The 24,714-nt window shown below is 43.6% G+C and overlaps 1 protein-coding gene across 1 annotated transcript in view; it reads left to right on the top strand.

Annotated features, from left to right (window-relative positions):
- The window catches only part of LOC136366334 (nuclear factor of activated T-cells 5-like), a 49,531-nt gene that overhangs the window by 22,278 nt on the left and 2,539 nt on the right, over window positions 1–24,714 (top strand). The window contains 16 exon segments of the mRNA XM_066327315.1: window positions 6,786–7,344; window positions 11,453–11,645; window positions 14,855–15,045; window positions 15,873–16,045; window positions 19,021–19,155; window positions 19,322–19,371; window positions 20,167–20,218; window positions 20,221–20,298; window positions 20,842–20,919; window positions 21,743–21,855; window positions 22,383–23,304; window positions 23,307–23,592; window positions 23,594–24,067; window positions 24,069–24,271; window positions 24,274–24,444; window positions 24,447–24,700. Of these exon segments, the coding sequence (XP_066183412.1) occupies window positions 6,786–7,344; window positions 11,453–11,645; window positions 14,855–15,045; window positions 15,873–16,045; window positions 19,021–19,155; window positions 19,322–19,371; window positions 20,167–20,218; window positions 20,221–20,298; window positions 20,842–20,919; window positions 21,743–21,855; window positions 22,383–23,304; window positions 23,307–23,592; window positions 23,594–24,067; window positions 24,069–24,271; window positions 24,274–24,444; window positions 24,447–24,700 (3,932 nt within the window).

Raw genomic sequence — 24,714 nt, 5'->3', positions numbered from 1 at the left:
GGAAACTTTATCTTTTTGGGATCAATTTTATACTTCTTTTTATGCTTCATTTTAATTAAAGGGCCAACCTGCTGGTCCAAACAGATGTAATTGTCTTTTTTAATTGGAGTTGTAATTGAAATGGTGCCATAAGCATCTTTGGTCATTTTAATTATGAAAATAAGGTGTTACTTCTGAATTGCTCCTTTAAAGACATGGATAAAGATACCTGCATTGCCTCTGGGTTAGAGACTGGGTGCTAAGGGTTGTGTTTTCTGCTGCCAAAATAAGGCTTTTCATCCTTCTCCAGCAGAGGATTATGAAGCCTCAAAATGGAGATGGGTTTGTTTTGGTTTAGTTTTCCCTGAGTAGCTTCTCAGGCTTCTTCATTTTTATTTTTACTGAAAATATTTTGTTCAGTTATCATCCTTCCAGGTGTCATTAGTCAGTTTTTCCTGTTGATACAGAAATAATTACCAGAGATTTCAAAGGGGATCTCAGTGCTGTCCCCAGTTCTCTTATCCTGGGCTTATGATTGCACGTTGTAAACAAATGAACAGGAAAAAAAAAATGATTCTTCTTTGTAGTTGGTCTCCGATGCCTGTACAAACTTCCATTTCTTTGTAGGCTTTTCCCTTCCTCTTCCCACCGCCCTCCCAGTTGGAGATGCCTTCCTGCCATTTCCAGGAGGATGATTCCAGGGATTTCTGTCTGCAGCTGCTCGCTGCACTCACGAGTCAAACGCTTCTTTCTTACACGATGAACTTCAATAGACCCTGCAGCTTGTTCAGAACTCCCCCTGCTGCTGCTGTGCGTGGCTTTAAGTGTTTCTCCTGGAGGTTCATGTCCCAAAAGAGCCGTGGTGGGGCCCAATCTGGAGAGGCCAGGTTGTGAGGAGGGTCAGCTTAGCTTTTGGAGAGGTTCCTTCATCGTTCCAAAGGGTCTTCTGGTGAGACATCTCTGCTGGGAAGTGCCAGAGATAAAGATTTTTCTTATTGTTTCCATGATATGGAAACATTTTAGGTGTGTTCTCTCCGAATTGAGCTGGAATATCCCAGTTATCCAGAGTCATGTGTGTATTGAGAGCCTTCCTGCTCCATGAGCTTAGTTAGAATTCCATATTTATATTAGTGTTCATGTCTAGTTCATATCTTCTTTCTAAACGGTTTGTTTTCAGTCTTCATAATTTCACATCTATCTCCCATCTTGTTCTAAATTAAATTTATTTTCAGTCTTCATGGATTTCATAGTCAGTAAACCAAATTTTCTAGAACTGCTCAATCAAACAGAAACTGTCTCATCATTCCACGAGTTTGTTTTTTTTTTTTCTTACAGCAATTTCTTGCATTGAATGGCTGCTGTTATTAGATCAGAAAGACTCGAGAGCAGGCTTGGTTCTGAAATTGGGGTGTTCTTTGCCAGATCCAGCTGTCCTGAGGTCTCCTCCAGGTCGCTGGGGTGGTGCAGAGGGGTTTCAGGCAGGGCTTGCAGAGAGCAGCTGTGGGTCCCAGAGTTCTGCTTCCTTGGAATCAGCCTTTTACAGAGTGGGAAGGATCCAAGATCCATGGAATTGGTGTGTGTGAGCCACTAACAAAAGCCCTCCCTAGATACCTAAACTTGAGTGTTAATTGAATAATGGGAGTCATAACAAAACCATTGATTGATGTATTTACCCAAAGTATAACAATAATACACTGCTTGGGTCAGCATGGGAATGTAAAGGGGAATTTACACTGTTGGGCTTAATGTAAATTAAATTAACCTACCTATCTTGAATCTGAGTGTGTTTAATAACTGGTGAATTGGATTGCTTGATGATATTGCTGGGATGCTAGTTTTTTTCTCTATTAATACACTTAACTTGCATTCTAGCTTCGCCATTCAGAGACAGGCATCGAGTGGTGGGTTGTGTGACAGTGTCTGTCAATAGTGAAGACAAATAGTGCCAGAGACACTTAACCCATCCAATCTCACCCAGGGTATAGGTCGGTCTTGTTTTCAGACTTCTTCATAAGTCTCTTTTCTTTCTTTCTTTCTTTTTTTTTTTTTTTTTTTATTATTTTTTTTAAATTTTTTTTTCCTTTTTTTTTAATTTTTTTTTTTTTTTAATTTCTGAATAGTGGATTGATACTGATTTGAAACTAAACTTTTGGAAAAGTTTTTTGACATGACGTCAGTAATACAAGAAGAAGAAAAGTAGAACCCCAAGTTTGGCATGTGAGGTGTTGAAAGCAGGTTTGCAGCCACTTTGTAACTTCTGGGTTTTACTTTTAAAACCTTTGACAACACAAAGGTTGATGGTGGAAATTCTGCAGTTTCCTTCTGAAATTGTTCAGGGTCTGTCCTGAAATTGTTCTTCTGTGTCCAGGGGTTCAAATAAACTAAATAACATTAAAAAAAAATCTTACCAAGGACATGACGTGCTAGAAAAATTAACACATTTAATAAAAGTTATACTTCACATATTAAGCATATGCACCACTTAATCCTCACCCTGTGGGTGAGTTTTCATTTTTGACACGTTTTCTGCACAGAACATAGTGGATGCCATGGGATGCAGGGGAGGCTCTGAGAAAACAATTAGGTTTTTAATGGCTTTTTGCTTGTCCTGGCTGTCCGTGCACAGGTGGCTGGAACACTTGTGAAGCCAAAAATATCTTCAGTTTATTTATTTGTCTTTATAATCTTAAGCTTTCCAGCCTGGGAAACGACTTGCTTTTGCAATTAAAAAGCAAAGTCATCAGGACACTGTTTCTGTTTGAGGACTTGGTGATCCTTGTTGTATTTAAAGAGTGAACAAGGATTTCAGGATCCACAGAAGTGTTGCCTAAAAAGACTCCCTCAATGCTAAATAGTGACTTTTTCTCTCTCCTGCCTTTCCAAACCTTTATTTTTTTAAGAGGCTGAATGCCTTGTTTGACTTCACAGGAGAATAGGATATAGAAAATATGTAATTGCCTTGGTTGCTAATGCAAGAGGTAATACATTTTTTTTTTCTTTTTTGTTTTTTTTGGTACTGAGAAGAAAAAGCCTGCCCTGCTTTGCTCACAGGGACACTATTTGCTATGTGCTGCCTTACTTTAAGTCCCTGTGCTGGACTGATTGATACAGTTCTGCCTCTTTTAGGAGATAAAAAACTTGCAGCACAGGCAGCAAAATCTGAATTAGCTCTTCCAGCTCCCTTTGATGTTGCAGTGATGGCAGTGCAGAGATGCAGGAGGTTTAGTTTCAACAGTGATCACAGTTTCTCTAATGTGGAATATTCTTTTTTCTTGTTTTTTATTTAAAAAAGGAGAAAAAAAAAGAAAACCCCACCTTGTGATGCTGATGCACATTTCATTTCTGTTCCTGAGGCTGCACACTTGCCATGACAAGCACTTGGCTTCTGTTCAGTGTCATTTCTCTGAAAGCAAGTTTGATTTTGAGACTGTGTTAAATGAAATATATTCAGTCTTCTATTTCAAAATGTACCTACTCCCTTAAAAATACAAATATGTATTTGTTATTGCCTCACTGTTCAATTGCAAATCATGAGCCACATGTACCAATTCCCACTAATATGTGTCTGAAGAAAGTGAAATAAAAGGAATGCTCAAAGCTGGGGAAGGTGTGTGTATGCTCTCACCTTGTAAAGCAGCACAAGTTAAGTTAAAAATACTAAATTACTTGTTTTCCAAAATGCAGCACGTTCATCCAAGAAAATCTCTTTTGGGTGTCAGATACAAATGTCCCTGGCTCTGGAATGAAATGATGGACCTAAATGGGAGCCATGTAGAGCACTGTTTATTCATTGCAGTACCATGGTGAATTCTTATTTGATTGACCCAGTTTATTTATTAGTTCAAAGGAAGATGAGTTGGCTCAAGGCCTGCATACTCTGAGAAAACATAGATTTCACTGTTTCTTAGTGTTTTCATAACTTAAAATGGTACTGAAGCAGTTATTAATTTTATCTAATTTATGTCCCCAGATGTTTTTAAATCTGTGTATTCGACTGTTCTAATATAACCAGTTTATTCAGTTTGCTGTAATATTTATCACACTTTCCTATTTTTGGGTAGTAATGGCATTCATTTATTATATAAGGCTAAAGAGAGTTTCTCTTGCCATTACTGTTCTGTTTGGGCTTATTTCCAAAATCTAATCTTATCATTACACAGGTGCCCCTCTGGTAAATGGAGGAGAGTGTAAACAATTTGTAATGGACAACGTTTATTTACTTTTTAAAAAAACAGAAGCCCACATACACGTATTCATACGTAAAAGTACTTTTTAACTTCTAGAAAAAGGGAGGAGGAAAAATTGTTTTGGAGAGCAATAATGACGATATTGCAATAACGATAATATTTCACAATGCTGCACCCTGAAACAACACTACCACCACCAGCTCTTTTAGCTTCGTGCTGAAAAGCCTTTGGTTCAGTGATATATTTATTTTTTTCCCCTAGGAAAGTGAGGGGAAAGTGCAGGTTTTGCATTCCTGGCCAGGAGATGCACTGAATCACCAGCTGAGCCCAGTGCTTGGTGTACGTGGCCCACGCAGAGCTGAGCCTGGAGTGTCCAAGGTTTCCTTACACTCCCAGGATTGCTGAGAAAAGATAAATCTGATATTAATCTGTTGGAGGAGGAGTCCTGCAGTCGAAGCCCTGCTGCCTGTTCCATGTGTGTAATGATTTCATGGTCTGAGTCCTTGTCCCACACACCCCGACGTGCCCACTCTTCCCAAGTTCATTTACTGACCTTTCCTGGGGCAAATCCTGGCCTTCAGCCCCAGCCCTGCAGCTCCACGGGGCCCTGGGCACACTTCTGCTTCTCCTTGGAGGTATAAATGATGGATGGAAACAGAAATCCTCTTGACCAAAACGAACAGCCCGAATAGCGACGGGCCCGTCTCAACTCAAAGTGGCTGCAAATCAGCTCCAAAGTATTGTCACTGAAATGAACATCTAGATTTAATAGTTCTTGCCAATCCTATAAATGTTTTTGAGAGAAGCATTGCATTAATGCATGATATAGAAAGGAGAAATTTGTCTTTAAATTGGAATGCAAAGTGACTGAATTCTCCAGTTTCAGCCACTGTATTTGCCAAAGAACAAGCTGGAAAATGGAACTGGTATCATTCAGCTGCTCCTGGTTCACTGGGAGGCTTGGGGAAGGCAGAATAGTTTATTGATAAACTGTAATGACCTCTAAATTGGACAGGCTGAAGTGATGTACTTTTGCTTTTACACTCATGTAGCCCAGGAAAGCTGTAGGAAACAGTAATGGTTTAAAAATTCTTTATTATCAGTCACTGATGCCCCCAGTATATGAAAGTTGGCTCAGTTTTACTGTTAATTAAATGTATATATCATGGCTAAAGAGACTTTATTCTTTTACTTTTAAATAACTAAAACTGTGTAGAGTAGTCCAACAGTCTCCAACTTTTTAGACTTGAGAGACTATTACAATATTTTGGATTTTTAAAAAATCCCAAGCAGCAAAAAGAAAAACATCGTGTTCCTCTGAGTGATAGGGATCACCTGCATGACAGCAGTAACTAGCTGAACAAACATATTGTATTGTTATGTATATATTTAATGTACAATTTGGTTCCAGAATCAGGTTATCTCAGTGCTTCTGGTTTATCAGGTGTGGCTGGCAGTGCAGAAATACAGAAAACAGAGTCTCCCCACAGGAATCTAAAATCTGACTGTAAAATTTAGTTATTCCTCAGTGAGCTACAGCTGATTGGAATAAATACATATGTTTGCATGGTCTGCTTCCCCTGGGATATTTAACTTACATATTCCATTGATTTGTCTGTTAAAATTCTTCAATGGCAAGAATCATGGTGTTCTCCAGAAATCTTCAGGAGTTTGGTTTAATAATTGTCGTGTTTCTGAACCAAATTGAGCTCTGGGACCTCTGCAGAAGTCGCAGTCACGGGGTTGGAAATCTCCTGTTTAATGTGAATTTTTCAGAGGTCTGTCCCAAGCTGTCTCTGTGGAAGGGACCAATAAAGTCTGAGAAATTGGTCCCAGTGACTGAACAAGTAAAATTACAGAAGTTCCCAGTCCTTGGATCAGTGTGTCTCCAACACAGATATTTCATCCCTGTTTTGAACCTTCAAAGTCAACAGCTTGCTCGTAGTGACTGATACCAGTTCCATTTTGCCTACCAACTCACTTGATTTTATATTTTATTTCTCATTTATGATGGAATAATCAGCAGCTCTTTTTCTCATTTATTTTCTCATATTTTTATTCCAGGATTTGCCTCTGAAGCAGGGAGTGTCTGCATTAAAAATGACCTGTAGTTCTCTGCTTCATAGGTTAGAAACTTATTTTAATATTTTGTGGCTAAGCACAGTCCCATCTTTTTCAAAAAAAAAAAAAAAAAGAAAAAATTAAAATTTTCCAACACTGAATTGTTTAATTGGCTTTGAATGTGGATTATAAGCACTTTGCTTTGGGGCTATTTGAGATGAAATGGCTTCTACACCATTAATTAGTCCAGCTGAGGCAACGAAAGCTCTGTTTATTCGCAGCCATTTGTACGAATTAACGTTAAGTCGTAAAAAAAAAAAAAAAAAAAAAAAAATTCGATTGCAGTGGATCGTGCTGAGACTCGTTTGGACATTTCCAAAGCATTGGCTAGGCCGTATTGCTTTGAGCACTTCCATTCCAAAAACCAAACCAAATTCCAAACATTTCTTGGGGGAAAGCAAATCGTTTCCTTAAATCACCTTGATCTCACTGGGACTGCTATAGCCAGCGCACGCCCCGCCACGGGTCCTGTATTTACTTGTGAATTGTACACCGCAGATGCTTCTTCAGCTCCCTCCTCTTCCTCCATGGGCGGTGCTTGCAGCTCCTTTACCACCTCTTCCAGCCCTACCATTTACTCTACCTCAGTCACCGACAGCAAGGCTATGCAAGTGGAGAGCTGCTCCTCGGCCGTGGGGGTAAGTACCCGAGGGGTAAGTGAGCAGCAGATAACCAGTAACACAGCCCAGCAGCACCCGGCCACGCCGAAGCGCCACACAGTCCTGTACATCTCGCCACCACCCGAGGACTTGCTGGACAACAGCCGGATGTCCTGCCAGGATGAGGGCTGTGGATTGGAGTCAGAACAGAGCTGCAGTATGTGGATGGAGGATTCACCCTCCAACTTCAGTAACATGAGTACCAGTTCCTACAATGATAACACTGAGGTGCCACGTAAATCGCGCAAGCGCAACCCAAAGCAGAGGCCAGGGATCAAACGCCGAGATTGCGAAGAGTCCAACATGGATATCTTTGATGCCGACAGTGCCAAAGCGCCTCACTATGTCCTTTCTCAGCTCAGCACGGACAGCAAAAGCAACTCAAAAGCAGGAAATGGGTTGGTATCTGCTTCTTTTTTTTTTTTTTTTTTCCCCTCCTTTTTTTTTTTAAAAAAAAAAAAAAAGAAAAAGCGTTCTATCTCCATATGTAAAGCCAAACTAATAAAAGTGCCCCCGTGCTGTGGCAAATGTTCTGTTTAGGTTCTCACATAAACCCATCCCTTCTCCGCTGTCCCTGTCGTGTCCTAGCCCAGGATAAGTTCTTCCTGACCCCAGAAATTGTGGCTGCCCCATCCCTGGAAGTGTCCGAGGCCAGGTTGGAATGGGGTTTGGAGCAACCTGGGATAGGGAAAGGTGTCCCTGCCCGTGGCAGAAGGTGGAACTGGATCTCTTGAAGGTCCCTTTCAGCACAAACCACTCCATGAGTCTGTGATAAGTTCTCATTAAACCTGTTAATCTTTATTTAGAAGATAAAGCTAAACTTTCCCGCAGCAATTAAATGCAGCGCTGATGAGCTCATCTGTTCTTTAAGTGAAATTCCCAAAAGGCCACACCATTCCTATTATAAAATGGCAATGAAAATGTATTTAAAAAAGGCAGAGTGGAGCTGGTGCACCCTGAATGCTTTTTTTTGCAGGATTTTATGTGAGGATTTCAGTCTGTACACTTCACCTGCTGCTCTGTTTGTCAAATAGAGATAGGGATGGGAGTAGAAGCTAATGTCTCATTCAGGTCTCTCATCATTTAAATTATTGCTTGCTTTACTTTTTGATGAAATGTTAAGACAATGTGGTGAACCAGTTTTTGGTTTTTCCTTGTGAATTCACTTCTGTATTTGATTTTTTCAGAAATAAATCTCTAATGCTGTTTCTCTCTGTGCTTTTGGGTCGTGTGCGTGTGTCTGCGTGGGCACGCCTGGGTGGTGGCCCCTCATCTCCCACTTCACACTCTTCACTAAATGCATTCCAGTAGCTGCCTAAAGAGGACAATTCCATCAGTTTGCAAGAGTGTGTTGATACATTTTTTTTTTTTTTTTTTTTTTTTTTTTTACTTGTTGCTTCTTTAGTACTTTCAAAGTGGTCAAATGGATAGATTTGGCTCTTTTATTTTGGGCTTTTTTTGGGGACAGGAGTGCACTTTGGTTTCACTTTATGTCTGTGCTTGCAGTACGTTCTGACGTTCATCACAGCAACGGTGAACATTAAAATTTGACTGATGGCAAAGATGATGAACTTCTCATATCCCAAAGGGAAAGAGCCTGGAGTCTGTATTCCCGGGGTCAGTGCAGTTCCATACTTAAAATTTCACTGTGAAAAGCAGTTCTGAGAGCATGTCCTGGGTGTGCTGCTGCTTCCTGGGCAGGGTGGCCTCTGGGCTCAGGGTTTTCACCAGCCACAATTGATGGTAATAAAGTAAAAAACATTAGTCCCTGGTAGAGTAGGGCAGCTTGGAATGAGGAAGGTGCCTCCCCCAGTTCTGAGGGACCAGGCTTGCCCTTACAGAGGGAAAAGCTTTATGGAAATTCAACAACTGTGCCACTGTGAGTGTGATCTCAGGGAGGCTTTGTAAACTCTGACAGAATATGTGAGATCTCTAAAAACAGAACAAGGCTTCCCCAAAAGCACGGGGCTGACCAGGGACATCCCTGGGTTCTGTGAGTGCAGAGGGAAGGAAAGTGGAATGTTTTTCCTTCTGTGTGGCAGGCCAGACTGAACTGCAGGAAAACTCCCAGGTAACAGAACCATCCTTGGGAATAAGTGCTCTGGGATAAGAAGTGGCCAAGATCTTAGAAAATTTAATTTTGCCATTGGAATATGGAGATTTGGCCTTACAAATCTGGGTCACTGTAGTGACTGGAGTTTTTTTAAACTTCCCAGCCTCGTGGAGCTCTGCCAAGGGAGTTATTTACTTTTGGCTTAAAGAAAAGAGCAAGGAAAGCTGCTGTGCTCCGTGGTGAATGGAAATGGCATTTGCCCCAAAGAGACAGTTGTTGTTAAAAGCCAGGAAGAGCAAGAATATATTCCTGTGGAAACTTGGAATTTGTGAAAGCCTTTTTAGAAGCGGATGAATTGGTGGTGATTCAGGGCAGAGACTCAGGTTTCCTGGTCTCACTTTCACTTTCAGGTCTGCCCTGCAAAGAGCCCCGATGGCAGAGCAGGACCAGGCCAAACTGCTCAGGAGATCTGTTTGACTACATAGGATTTGCCACTTACATTTATTCCTTTTTTTAAAAAAAGAAGTGCTGGATTAGAGGATATTTTGTCTGGTGACAATCACATTAATAAATGTGTGCGTATGAAGTGTACAGGCGTGAATATTTGCAGGATGAATAAACTGAGGTTAAATTCATTAACTGAAAGGATGTATTAAGTGATTCATCCTCATATTTTGAGGAGATGGACCACTGAGAAGTTCTGGTGAGGGCTTTAAATTGCCTGCAGGTTTGGCTAATTGATTGAAAGTAATTAAGTTTCTAGAGGAAAGACTAAAATAACTGTGAGGAGCATCTATATGCATATATATGCATAAATATAACAATGATAAAATATTAATATGCTGACAGTTAAGGTAGTTGGGATTTAAGGGTGCAGTTCTCCTGGAGAGGTCAGTGTTAATGTCACTGCTGAAACGTAGCCCTGGGAGTGGTAAAAAGTGAATTTAATTTTGATGGCTGGCTCTCCAAGGTGTCCCTTCAAAACTGAGCTATATCCCAGTCTCCCCAGTGGCTACACTGGGCAGAATAATCAGGACTGCTCGGCAGGAAGGTAGTTTTGTTGTAAGATGCTATTATTATTTTTTTTGCAGGGTTTTATGTTGGTTTTTATCTCGTTCCTGCTTCTGCTGGGTACTGGTTGAGTGAGCATGAGTGTGGAAGGCAGCCAGGGCAGTGGCTGGGCTGTCCACAGTGAGGTGCTTAACCTTCAGGGGCAGAAAATGGGAATGGACATATCCAAAACACCCACTCTGTCTGTTTTAACCCCTTTTTACCTGTAGTGCAAGGTTTTGGAAGGCTTAATGGAAATAAGACTGTGACAAGACCTCTTACATTAGGCAAAGAGCGATGGTTTTAAACTAAAAAAGGGTTGGTTTGGTGTAGGTCAAAGGAGGAAGTTTTTTCAGAAGCTCCCAGGGGACAGTTTGGAAAAAAACCCCAAAAAACCAGTTTTCATCCTTTTTGGGAAGGAACAAATCCTGGATAAATTACTTCAGCAACTTGCACGTTGAAATGGGATTTGTTTTCTAAGCAATCCACACCTGTTATTTAAAACTGCTTGCTTCCCAGGCATTAGCTGTTAGATACCATGTTTTGCTAGGAAGAAAGAATATGACATTTGTATGAATCATGGAGCCCTTTTCCTGCCTGCACCACGTACTGTGGCACAATCACATTTCCTAGTGGGAAAGGAGTTTCTTGGCTTTCAGCTTCGTTACCAAATCCTGGTCTGAGTAGGATCAAGGGTTATTTCCCATTGTGCTCTAAAGGGAACACAAAATGGCTCAAGTGCTGCTAGACTTGGGAGAGCTCCTTCCTCCTGGTTTTAATTATGGAACTGAGAACAATCCACTACATCTTACGGAATGCACCTGGAAAGAAAGGCCTTGTGCATCCGCTGATTTAACATTGGTGCAATTATGCCAGAGCTTTTACAATAACTAATTGGGTTTAGCATAAATTGGTCAATCTGTTTAGACAGAAATCAGAGCTGGAGTTTGCATGGATATACAAGCTGAGGTGGAGACAGGCATGAGGCTATTTTCCTGTTTAAAGAAGTGTCATTTAACCTTAAATCCATCCAGTGTGTGTGTACGTGTGTGTTTGTCACACAGCTTGTTCAGGCTGTGTCATAGACTCTGAAAAAGCAGGTTATGAGCCGCCTTCTGTTCGTTAACATCGTTGAATGCTAATTGCTTCTCCCTTCCTTTATGTTTGCTCTCTGAAAAGCAGTTCCTATGTGCTCTGGATGGAGGAGGCAGGGAAGCACCATTCCTCTTCATCCTGCAGGTCTCCTCTGGCAGAAAGAGAATTCCAAAGTTCTCTCTCAACTCCAAACCTTCCATCCGTTAACACGCGCTCTTTGCCTTTTCAGCTTTTCTCTGATTTGGAGCGTTTTTTTTATTGGGGAGCCGCTTCTAACATCTTCTTGATGGTGTGTTCTGACTTCTCAGAGCATCAGAGAACCAGAAGGGAGCTGGAGGGAAGAAGACCCCAATGTTGTGTGGTCAGTACCCGACTAAGAGTGAGGGGAAGGAGCTGAAGATCATGGTGCAGCCGGAGACCCAGCACAGGGCTCGGTACCTGACCGAGGGCAGCCGGGGCTCCGTCAAGGACCGGACACAGCAGGGCTTTCCCACTGTGAAGGTAGGCTGGGGACAGGGCACTGCCTCCCAGGGGCAGGGCAGCTTCTCTGCAGTGGGGCAGGAGCAGGCTGTGGGCTGGAGGGGCTGCACAGGGTCACTTCTTGCAGGTCGCGGGTCCTGCTGACATCACGGGGTTACAGGGAAGGGAGGGAAGCTTCAGGGATGTGAAATCTGGGATGTTTATCCTGTTAGGCTGCAGTTCCATGGGCTGTGTGAACACAGAGACATTCCATACCTGCAAAAGTGGGATAGTGAAATGCTCTAGCTGTTGGATGGCTGACAGTGGCCGTCATTGTCCAGTGGTAGTGAAGACATAAACCAGGTTTCATTTAAATAAATTGTAAGGAGAAATGTTTTTGTTTTGTTAGGTTTTTTTTTGGTTTTGGTTTTTTTGGGGTTTTTTTTTTTTTGTTTTTGTTTTTTTTTTTTTTTTGGATTGGTTGGTGGTTTTGTTGTTGTTTTTAATTCACCAGTATCTGAGTTGATGTATACAGTGTCCTTCAAGTGAGCCATGGAGATCTCACTGAGGTGTGCCTTACAGGTCACACTGCTCAGTGTCTGCCATGGGACAGGTGGAGGTAGTAGAGGTAGATGTGGGTTAGAACTGGAGAATGGGGCAAGGAGAGAGGCAGCATTTATGTGCACACTTGACAGTTGCAGCCTGTTTCCTCTATGAATGCCTTAAAATCCAGGTGCTGAAGGCCTCTTGCTCTGATAAAAAGGACAATAAGGTTACAAGGAGATCTTTGACATTTCTGCTCAGGAAGGAAGGCTGAGGCTGTCCTCCAGGGACTGCACACGAATGCACAGAGTGGGAATTTGTAGGTCATTTTGTTGAATTTGTTTTTCCCCTGTGGAGCCTGGGGAAAGCAGGTGGAGAACTTGGGAAGGTTTCCTAATGAAAATAGTAGAGAGGCTTACCAGGAGCAGGGCTGGGCTTGACACAGGGTGACAAACAGAAGAGCTGATGTCAAATATCCTCCCACAAGTGATTGTGAGAGTCACCAGAGAGCTGAGTCCAGGCCAGCACTGCGCTGGCACCATGGCAAGTGACATCCTGGGAGGAGTGTGGCCAGCAGGGTGAGCGAGTAGACAGCTGGGTTTGTTATCACTTAGATAAGGAGAGTGAAAGACACTTCATTTCATATTTTTTCTTAGTTCTGTCTCTTTGAGAAAGCAGCAAAGCAGTTCTCAACCCAAACTAACTTAGCAGGTCCACAAGGAGATGTCTGTTTGTCACACAGCCCTTAAAATCTGTGCTGACTGCTGCTGACAGAAGACAGAAGTAGGCTTATCTTCAAAGTGCTGCTCAGCAGTGGTAGGAACGCCAGCAGCCCTTCACTCAGTCCCCCTGAGTAATGCAGAACTCCAGTAAAGTTTCATAAGAAAAGAATCCATTCATATCGGCCTGTTGCTATGGGGATTTAGTGCTCATTATGTGGATTCTCTTAATGGGCCTTTGTTCATCTGAATTTCCTTTTAACTCCTTTCCCAGTTACCTGTAGCACCCGTCAGTGAAATTCTCTTTGGAAGAGTCTCGTGTTACTGAATTCCTGGAAGTTCCAGTTTGCTTTACCAGTAGGCAGAGGAGTTCATACCCTGCAGATAAACTCTGCCAGGGCTGGACAGACAAATGAGTCAGTGAATCTTCAGGAAACCTGAGCTACTGGGAAGAAAAATAAGTTACGGACAAGGGTTTTTTTGTTTTGTTTGTAGAGTTTAAAGGTGGAGAAGAACAGTGTAAAGATGGTGCTCAGCAGAGATCTGGTCTGTGGCCCTAACAGGCCAAGGAGAAGCAGGTTCAGTGGCCATTTAAATAAAACTCTTCTTGAAGATTTACAGCTTGAGTGTACAATCAGTATGCAATGTTAAAATTGTATAAGCAAGCCTTAATCAAGGGACTGGCTGTTGAGGCCCTTGTTGTGAGCTGTGCCTGTGGTTCCTGTGTGGATGCCTCCAGAGATCTTGGGGCTGTGCTCATCTCTGACAGTCACATTTGCTATTTGCTTCTCTTGGACATAAGCACACAATGATCTTACCAGTATTTGCTGGTTTATTTATTTTTTTTCCTTTATTTGAACTTGTTACAAACTTCAGATACTACATTTTTTAAGTGTGTCAGGGAACAATCCCCCACGAGATTCTCCAGAGGATTCTGCTCTCATTTGTATCTCCTCACTACTAAAACTGGAGCTTCTTTCTGCAGGTGTTGCCTGGGCTTCCAGGCCTGGGACAAAGGACAACACTGTCACCAGAAATCCTTGAGCATCAAATGTGTCTCAGTGGAAATACTAAAATACTCTTTTTTTTTTTTTTTTTTTTCCTCCTAGAATGCTCTGGCAAGGAATTTACATCTCTGGCCAGGGAATTTGGCAACAATCTAATGTTTCTTTTCACTTGGAGTATTTTTTAACTATTTCCTAAAAAGAAGGAGAACTTCCTTTGTAATGCAATGTCCAGGTTTACTTCAGGACTTCCTTTACCTGAGAGTATTTTTAGTCTGTGGCACCAGTGGGATCCCACTAATTAAAAAAGCCTTAAGAGGACACAAACCATTTCATGCCAGGGCGTTGATGTTACAAAAATGAATGCATTTTTCACTGACATGTTCTGCAATAACTATGGCTTGCACATGGGTTGCAGGAGGATGTTAAAATTTCTGATCTGTTCTTACTTAAGAAATGTTTCATTGAATCCTGACATTGCTACTTTTTAAATAGGAGATGTCAGGTTACTGTTTTTATAATTTTTATTTTGGTGTCTGAAGGAAAGCTGTGATTGGATGGTTGGACCATTCATCATCCTTTTCTCCTTTTGCTTCCCTTTCATGCTGTTCTGACTCCATCAGGGTTTTGCAAATATTGGACAATTCTAATCTGTTTCCCGAGGGTTTCAAATGCATCTGGCATAAAGGTGGGGTCCTGGAGCTCAGTGGCTGTACACATATTGACCAGCAAAACCTCTTCACCCCTGGCATCAGCCCCAGGAAAACGTTCTGTGTCTTGGCTGGTGGTGGATGTGGAGCTGGGGAGAGTCCTGGGAAGAGAAGGAATAATCACAGCTGGGGTGGGAACAGGAGGCTGTGAGAGACGCGGTCGGGATAATTCTGTCTGCAGAAACGGGAGTCCAGGCTGGTTTAGAAACCAGCCCCTGAGCAATAACAACCCAAGCAGTCATTCCTGTGTTAATTACCCTCCTGGCCTGTTGCAGCTGGAAGGCCACAACGAGCCCGTGGTGCTGCAGGTGTTCGTGGGGAACGACTCGGGGCGCGTGAAGCCCCACGGCTTCTACCAGGCTTGCAGGGTGACGGGCAGGAACACCACACCCTGCAAGGAGGTGGACATCGAGGGCACCACGGTCATCGAGGTGGGGCTGGACCCGAGCAACAACATGACACTGGCGTGAGTAGCTCTGCTCCAGGAGCGTTTCCTGTGTTAGCTTGGGTTTGGGAGCCACTTCCCTGCTTCCATTGGATGGGTTGTAGTTGGAGTCTGAACGTCTCAGCGCTCTCCTCTCTCTGCTCCTCGGCTCGGGCTCACAGTTCAGTGTACTCACAGGAGATATGGGTGGTCCCTGTGCTTTTGGGACACGCAGCCCAAAATCCTACAATCCCCAAATCCTGGGTAGATTGCAAGTATTCTTCTTTTTTAACCACATCAGGCTGTGTTTGCTTCTACTGTTTTTGTGTTTTGGCTGTTTTTTTTGCTTTAAATAATTTTGCATGGAGCCTGTCTGAAAGCCAGCACTGCATCACTCACCTGGCCCTGTGCATCTCCCTAGGGACCACACTTATGGAGGACTTATCTGTCACTTCCAAGTCCCACTGAACATAAATATATGACTACAGTAAGTTTTCTTCTACTCCTGCTTTCTTTAAGTGAATGCAGAATATTTTGAAGCAATTAATCCTACAAACACAGATCTCGCCCTGGGGATGGAAGAATGAAGAGCTGTGATTCTAAATTGAATGCTTACCAGAATTATATTGCACTTTCTGTTTTATTCATGCTTTCATATGCCTTTGTGCTGTGATTCATCATCCAAATTAGGCAGGGTTGAATGAAACTTGAAAAAGGTCATAGATTCATGTAAATAAAAAAAGAAATCCAATAACATTTTCAGTAATTACCTGAAGGCTTTGACTTTGGCTTATGAAAACTACTCGAGAGACGTTAAAAGACGCTGAACTCACTAAACTTTGAAATTCCGCTGTGCTTTGTGTTGTTAGGGTTGATTGTGTGGGCATCCTGAAGCTGAGGAATGCTGATGTGGAAGCCAGGATAGGGATTGCTGGCTCCAAGAAGAAGAGCACCCGCGCTCGGCTCGTCTTTCGCGTCAACATCACGCGCAAGGACGGCTCCACCCTGACCCTGCAGACACCTTCTTCCCCAATCCTCTGCAGTGAGTGTCCAGCCGAGGAGCTGAGAGTGCAGGGCTCTGGGTTTTAGTGTGATCTGGGCGTGGAAAGGGTGGTCAGGCCTTGGCAGGGGCTGCCCGGGGAGGTTTGGAGTGCCCATCCCCAAGGAAGGGCTGCACGTGGCACTCAGTGCTCTGGGCTGGGGTCAAGGTGAGGATCAGGCACAGCTTGATGGTCTTGGAGGTCTTTTCCAGCCTAAACGATGCTGTGATTCTGCTGGAAATGCCTTGGGAGCAAAAAACCACCCTGTGTTAATCTGTGATAGTTTCAGCATTGCTGTAGCTAAAATCAAGTGGATTGATTTTTTTTTTTCCTGTGAGGGATATTAGCTAAAATTGTTGTCCAGTATTGAAAAATAGTTATGCATTTCCTTTTGTTCAGTTCAATGAATTTTTGCCTCCTGATATTTCACAATTTTTGTTGTGATTGCTTTGAAAAATGACTCTGATATGACTTTCAGTCTCTTCAGTATTGTCACATTCGTGCCTCAGCTTTCAGTGCTGGACAGGACTTGCAGTAAGTTAGCAAGCCTGGCTCTCTCAGCTGTGCTCTTCGTGTGGGCCAGAGGCTGAATCTGTTCTGGTTCAGTGCAAGAACAAAACCTTTTATAGCTCTTTATTAAACTGCTCTGTTTAGCACAAGCACAGATGGCTGCCTTGGCTGGGCAGGTTCCACTGACCACAGGGAAAAGGGGATTTTGGAATCATGGAATGGTTTGGGATGGAAGGGACCTTAAGCTCATCTTGTTCCACCCCTTATCTCGATGATGAGGTGGAGATCTTTGTCTGTGCATGGAAAGAGTAGACAAGCTCCTGGCATTTGTATTGTATGCTTATCATGGTATAGAAATGATTTTTGGGGTTATTTTTAGAATCTTTGCAGCTCTGTTGCAGTCAGTAGACCATGGTGATATCTTACAGTAATGGAGTATCTGATATTAATTTTCAGGTTTAAGATAAAAGCATTCTCTATAAAACCTCCTAAAGTCATTCCTGTATCTCTCTTGTTTGTAACTTCCTGGGTAAAGATAAAATATTTCACCCATGGAAAAAAGGGATTGGAAGTCACCTGATGTGTTTAACAGTCCAAAATTTTCTATTGTGAGTAGCTGAGAGTCTGAGATGAAACATTTAGCGACTGATTTTAAAATAGGCTGTTGAGCTATAAAAAGCTGTATTTATTGCAAAGAGTGAATTGGTTTGGTTTTTGGCAGGCTGAGGTTTGGTCACTTGCTAAGAAAATATTCTCAATTGTGTAAGTTGCTAAGAGATTGCCCAGGAATTTTACAGTGTCTCCTCTGCTGGAAGTCTTAGAGCACAGAAACAAAATGCTCTGGTCAGGCTTGTGTCTTTGGCGAACATGTGAGTAAAGCTGATCATGGTGTGGAAGGTTGAGAGGGGAATTCCTGAGGCTCCTTCCAGGGCTCTGTGCTTCTGTCTTAACTTATGCCAAAGCTACAGGGACTCACAGCAGAGCTTGGCCAAGCAAATAGTGCTGGCACACGGGCACTGGCTGATCAAATGGGATGAAATGTGTTGTTTATTGAATATAAATCATCTCCTCAAGCACATTTCACCGGGCTGGTTTGCTACGTGAACCTGCTACAGATGTGGTAATGTACCTTCACAACAGGGTTTACATTTACACTCATCAGAGCCTGTTTACATTGTGTTTTATAGCTAATAACGGTTCCTGAAACCATAGAAAAGACATTAAGGAGCTGCAGGCTCTTTATTTAAGGGCGTTGTTTTAAATAGCTTTGTTAACTTGTTAGCAAACCTAAATCCAGTTACTCTTTTCATGTGCCTTGAGCATATTCAGTCGTTGCGTAACGGTTGCCTGGGAACCCGCAGCCAGAGTTGTAGAAAAATCCTTTCTGAAAGGTCATTAAATAATTTGGAGTGGTACAGGATGTATGTTCTGCAGTGTAGTAAGCCCAGAGAATATTGTTATTAAACACTCAAAGTGGGCCAGGCAAGTGCAGAGGCACGAGTCTGGGTGTGTGCCCTGGGGAGCAGTGGTGAGAAAAGGTGGTTGGTGAACCTTCACTGGAAACGGAGTTATTTTATGTTAAATGTGTCAAAGCACGTTATTTTAAAGTGTGTCTCTGTTTAAATTATCTGCAGTGCTCATTTGCATTTAGCACACCTGGTCCTATTGGTTGAAGGTTTAAGAAGAGTAGGAATGGTTTGCAGTAATGACAGTTTATGATCAGAATGATGTAAATCATCATCTGGACCTCTGGCACAGGGGCATCCAGGGATGTGTGTCTGTAAAACCACATCCTCGTGGCTGGTTTGTTGACTCAAATTGCTAAAAATCCCAACTTCAGAAATGTGAGTCTTGCAGGGATTTGGAAGGGACCTTGAAGCCCATCCCATTCCACCCCTGGGGACACCAGGTTGCTCCAAGCCCTGAGTTAGTTCTTGCACCAGACTGAAAATGGTGTCATGTAAAAAAACGGTGCAAGGCCCCACAGGTAATAGGGGAATTGCTCCTTCTGCTCTTTTGCAGAGCAGAGCAAAATAAGCTTCACAAAAAAAAATAAGGTTTTATGACCCAGAGGCTGGATTTGCTGGTAGGCTTTAGATGTGTCTAAGGGCTCTGGAAATCACTCTGCACCAGGGAATTACAGAACCACATTTCCTTCTCTTCTGAGCACTTGTTGGGCTTGGCTCCAACACTGTGACTTTTGTCTTGAAGATTTAATAAGTGCAGAAGAAAATGAAAAAGATTTTTAGTGGATCGTTGGGCTAAGTGTGATTTCTGTGAGCTCATTACATTTAGTGAGGAAATAATATTATTATATTCTGGTTATATTCTGAAGAGTTTGTCATGAAATACATGATAAAGAAAGAAGCTCAGGAGTTTTAGCTTTTCCTTCATAACCCTGTCAGTAAAAGTGGTTTGGATGTTGATCTTTTCTTGATTCCAGACTCTCTGTTTTTTCCCCTTGCAGCTCAGCCAGCGGGAGTCCCAGAGATCCTAAAGAAAAGTCTCCACAGCTGTTCAGTGAAGGGTGAAGAGGAAGTTTTTCTGATTGGCAAGAACTTCCTAAAGGGAACAAAAGTGATTTTCCAAGAGAATGTTTCCGGTTAGTGTGAAAGCAGAGCTGGCTTGGGGTGCTGAGCAGAGCCTGGGGTCGGGGTTTCACTGCTGGGTAAAGCTCAGTCATGGAGAACAGACTGAGGAGCAGAGTCAAAGCAATTAAATCGCTCTGCAGGATGGGCAATAACTTCGGCTTTGTGATTTTTATTTAGATGAGAATTCTTGGAAGGCAGAAGCTGAAATAGACATGGAATTTCATCAGGTACTTCTGAATTCCTGTTTTATTACTACTGTTATCCCTACTACTGCTATTAATTATATTACTACTGTTATCCCTACTACTGCTATTAATTATATTACTACTGTTATCCCTACTATTTCTGCATTCCTCTTATTATACTACTGTTATCCCTACTACTGCTATTAATTTATTATTACTACTGTTATCCCTACTACTGCTATTACTGTTATTATTACTACTATTGTCCCTATATGCTACTACTGTTATTACTAGTGTTATTGTCATCATTTTTAATTTAAAAAATACACTGCCTGTTTCCAAAGAAAAATTAATCAAGCCTTTCCCTCTTTCTGTGCATTTCTAGAAATAATACTCATTTTCTTCGTGTAAGGTCTGTTGTGTGTCTGGTAGAATATAATTTTGGAAATATAGAATATAATTGTCCAGTTTCTAACTGAGAGCTTGGATCCCACAGTGTGTTTGGTGAGCAGGTCTCTGCCCTTATGGAATTAAAAGGCCTATTCAGTTTTTCCAGCACTTCTGCATGGAAGGAGGTCGTGTCTACACAATAATCTTTATAACTGGCTGAATTTTTGTTCCACTTTGAAATGTTTTCCAGAATATTATTCTTTTTGACACAAATAAGTGTAAATGATGTCAGGAAGGTGCCATCCTGGTCCCACCTCCAAGGGCAGTATCCCACATGTGCCCCCAGTGCCTGGGGTTTTATGGTGGCTTACCAGCCCATTTCTCCTTTGATGTAAGTAAGTAGAATTAAGATCAGTAGTAATAAAACCTGATCTTTTTGCCTTGCAGAATCACCTTATTGTGAAGGTGCCACCATATCACGACCAGCAAATCACCTCAGCTGCTCTGTGGGAATATACGTGGTGACCAACGCTGGGAGATCTCACGACGTGCAGCCCTTCACCTACACTCCAGAGCCAGGTGTGTGGGCTGCCCTGGGCCAGGAGAGGCCATTCCACCTGCTCAGCTGCTCGCTCCACAGCCTTTAGTCTGTGCAGCAGGAATCTTGAGTAACGTGGATCTTTCCAAAGCCTTCTTGCTGGCAAATGTTGCTCTGTTAATAATAAAAATCCTAAGGCTTTGCTTTTCTCGTTTATGTGCCAAATACCTCAAATTCCAGCTGTCTTGTGACAGCTTTTCTTATATAGCAGCATCCATTTCTAGTTTAAGGATCAAAATGAAGCTAAATAGGATTAAAAAAAAAATCAACATGTCCCATACAATGCACCAAATAAACCAAGAAATCCCACCAGGCTTTATCCTGAGGAAAGCTGCAATTTGCCCACTTCATGTATTTTAGTTTATTTATTTATCTGTATCACAATAGACAGTGCAGAGGTTTGTGTGGGTTTCAAAGAACCTGAATTCTTTAAGCTATAAGGAATTGTTTGGTTTGCTTTGTGTGTTTTTGGCTTGTTTGCTGATTTAACGTAAGGAAGTTCTCAATGTGTTTTGTCTCGGCAGCTGGGACTCTGAATGTTAATGTGAAGAAGGAAATCTCCAGCCCAGCCCAACATTGTTCTTTTGAAGAGGCTATAAAAGGTACTAAATTGATTCTTATCAGTGTTCTTAATAATTTAACTGAATTCCTACCCAGATTTGGCTAAATGAATCAGACATCCTGTGATAAGTCTGTGCTTATAAAATCTGGCCCTATTCTTACAGGGAGGTTTGTTTTCTGACTCTGAAATTTTACTTTATAACAGTATTCCTATTTTAGTGCAAGCTAATATAGAACAAAAAAATACTATTTTTTTTTATTTTTCATGCATTAAGCACTGCAGTCCAATCTTTATTTAGTATGTTTGCAAGCGAAGAATAAAAAAGAAGCGTAGGATTGAAGTTAATACAAAGAATTAGAAACTGTGTAGTGTGAATTTAAGCAAATATATAAACTAATATCCAGGGTAAGCCTGACATCCATCTAATTTAGTGTGGAGCTTAACTGAGGGAAGAGCCCAACTGCTCCAGGAGAACAGCTGCTGCCTCAGAACACAACGTGCTGTTGCTGTTCCTTCATGTCCCCAGTTAATTTATGCAATAAATCTGAATTTACTTTCCCATGTGGGGTTCTGTGTCAGCTCCTCTTCGATGCTTCATTCCTGTACCTGTTCTGCTCCAGGTTGACCCTGACCCAGAGGTCAGAGAATTTTGTTTGCTGTATGTACTTGGTCTGTTCTCTCCTTCCCAGTATACACACGTGCAGAAATTTTACTGCCGCATTACTGGGAGATTTAAATTTGCTTAGGGTGTGGAGATGTGTTGCTTTACGTTGAAGAGTAATCCTTTAATTTACTTTGAGGGAGTTCTGCAATGATGGGTTTTACCATTGCTTCTCTTGTCCTTGTTTTGTTTGTGGCTGCAGCAGTGAAGGCCACGGGCTGTAACCTGGAGAAGGTGAACATTCTTCCTAGTGCCTTGATAACTCCACTCATGCCAAGCAGTATGATCAAGAATGAAGATGTGGCTCCAATGGAAGTAAGTGCACAAAAATGCTCCCCCCGTGTTCCAGGTGACTTTGATGGGGGCTGAGCGCAGAATCTTTCAGAGTCTGAGTTACATCTGCTCCTTGTCCATGCTTTAGTAGGAGAGAAGAGTAATAGACAGGGAAAGTGCCATGTCCAGGATTCAGTCTGGGCAAAACACAATCACAGAGCATGAGTAAAACAGACAATTTCCTTTGATAACTCACCTGGTTCCTGCAGCCAGGCAGATTTGTGGGTTAGTGACCTTGATGGGGATTTTTATCCTGTGACACAGAACTAGTGAACTGCTGTAAGAATATTATTTTAATCAGTTCTTAGCATTGCTTTCATTAAATTGTGCCACATTCCATCCTCGAAGAAGCATTTCCACTGCTAACCATTTGCTTGCTGGTTTGGGTGTGTCTGGGTTTCACATCTCCCATCTCCCTCCAGTCTTCCCTGGACATGGGGGATTTTGGGAGGTTGTATTCACATAACCCCAGTAAGTTTACAGATTACCTGATGTCTCTTTCTTTTCAGGCTTCGAATGTGGTTGGACCAACTCAACAAACATTGGAAAACAGCATGTCTGGCATATCAACTTCTGCTTCCCATTTACCTTCTGAAAGCGAAAACCAGCAGCAAATCCAGCCCAAGGTGTACAACCCAGAGACCCTGAGCACCATCCAAACCCAGGACATGTCCCAACCTGGCAGCTTCTCCACAGTGTCCACCCCGGGCCAGCTGCAGAACAGCGATGCCCTGCTGCAGCAGGCTGCACAGTTCCAGCCCAGGGACTCCCAGCCCAGGGAGGTGCTGCAGTCGGATGGCACAGTGGTGACTCTGTCCCAGCTGACTGATGCCTCACAGCAGCAGCAGCCCACGCTCTCGGAGCCGGCCCAAGCCCTGCAGCAGCAGATTTCCTCCAGCATCTTCTCGTCGGCCAACGGCGTGAGTCAGCTCCAGAACACCATCCAGCAGCTCCAGGCTGGGAACTTCCCCACCAACACCGCCACGGGCAGCAACAGGAACGTCGACTTGGTGCAGCAGGTGCTGGAAGCTCAGCAGCAGTTATCTTCCGTTTTGTTTTCGGGCTCGGACAGCGGCGAGGACGTCCAAGATCAGCTGAACGCAGACATCTTTCAGCAGGTCAGCCAGATACAGAACAGCGTGAACCCCGGGATGTTCTCCTCCTCAGACACGGCTGTCCATTCCAGACCGGACAACCTTCTGCCCGGACGAGCCGAGAACGTTCACTCCCAGCCCGAAGGTGCCCTGTCCAACCAGCAGCAGCAGCAGCAGCAGCAGCAGCAGGCCATGGAGACGTCGGCAGCCATGGTGATGGGGATGCAGCAGAACATGTGCCAGGCGGCCCCGCAGATGCAGTCGGATCTGTTCTCCTCCAGCACGGCGGGGAACGGGGCCCTGCAGCAGTCCCCGGTGTACCAGCAGGCGTCCCACATGATGGGGGCTTGTCCACCAGTGAAGACATGCAGATGCAGTGTGAGCTGTTCTCCTCCCCGGGGGTGTCCGGCGGTGAGGCGGCTGCCCCAACGCAGCAGCCGGTCTCCAACAACGGCCCGGCCCTGTTCCAGCCCTCCAGCTCTGCAGAGGGAGAGGAGGCCTCGGGGCAGAGCAAACAGATGCAGAGCTCTGTGTTTCAGACCATGGTTCAGATGCAGCACAGCGGGGAAAGTCAGTCCCAGGTTAATCTCTTCTCGTCTACCAAGACCATGATGAGTGTCCAGGCCGGGGACTCAGCAGCAGGGCGGGGGTCTGTTCCAGCAAGGTGGAGAAATGATGTCGATTCAGTCGGGAAGCTTCATCCAGCAATCCCCGCACTCACAAGCTCAGCTTTTCCACTCTCAGAACCCTATTGCTGACACTCAGAATATATCCCAGGAAACACAAGGGTCCCTTTTCCATAGCTCAAATTCCATTGTCCACAACCAGACCAACACTAATTCCTCTGACCAACTGCAGCCCCCGATGTTCCACTCACAGAATGCCATGGGTGTCTTGCAGAGCTCCTCGGTGCCTCAAGACCAGCAGTCTGCCAACATGTTCCTTTCCCAGAGTTCTATGAGCAACCCTGCCACTCAGGAAGAGCAGATGTCGTTCTTTACAAGCCCAAATCCCATTTCTCCTCTTCAGACAGCGACAAACACTGAACAGCAGACTTCTTTTCAGCAGCAGACGCAGATCTCTCATATCCAGAGCTCCATGCCCCCAGGAGCAGCCGCAGACTCAGCCTGCTCAGCAGGGTTTGTTTCAGTCCCAAGTGTCGTTGGGCTCCATCCAGTCCAGCTCCATCCCTCAGAACCAACAGGGAGGCATCTTCCAGCCTCAGCATTCGATTGTTGCTATCCAGAGCAGCCCTCCATCTCAGGAGCAGCAACAGCAGCAGCAGCAGAACATGATGTTCAGCAATCAAATGCAATGAGTACAATGGCCTCCCAAAAGCAGAACATGATTTTCAATCCAAATCAAAACCCGGTTACCAATCAGGAGCAGCAAGGCCAGTCCATTTTTCATCCGCAGTCCAACATGGCCTCGATGAATCAGGAGCAGCAGCCCATGCAATTCCAGAGTCAGACCACGGTGTTCCCCTCCAGAATCCTGGCTCCAGCCAGGCTGAAGCACAGCAGCCAACCATCTTCCACAACTCGCCCCAGATTCAGCTGGTCCAAGGGTCCCCAAGTTCTCAAGAGCAACAAGTCACCCTCTTCATCTCCTCAGCTTCCATGTCTGCCCTGCAGAACAGCATGAGCCAGCCGGAGCTGCAGCAGTCCCCCATGTACTCCTCCCAAAACAGCATGGCAGGAATGCCAGGAACTGCTTCTCCTCCCCAGCAGCAGGCTCCTTGTTCCAC

The sequence above is a fragment of the Sylvia atricapilla genome, chromosome 12 (assembly GCF_009819655.1).
Source record: "Sylvia atricapilla isolate bSylAtr1 chromosome 12, bSylAtr1.pri, whole genome shotgun sequence".
Taxonomy (NCBI): Eukaryota; Metazoa; Chordata; class Aves; order Passeriformes; family Sylviidae; genus Sylvia; species Sylvia atricapilla.
This window is presented reverse-complemented; position numbering and strand designations above follow the sequence as displayed.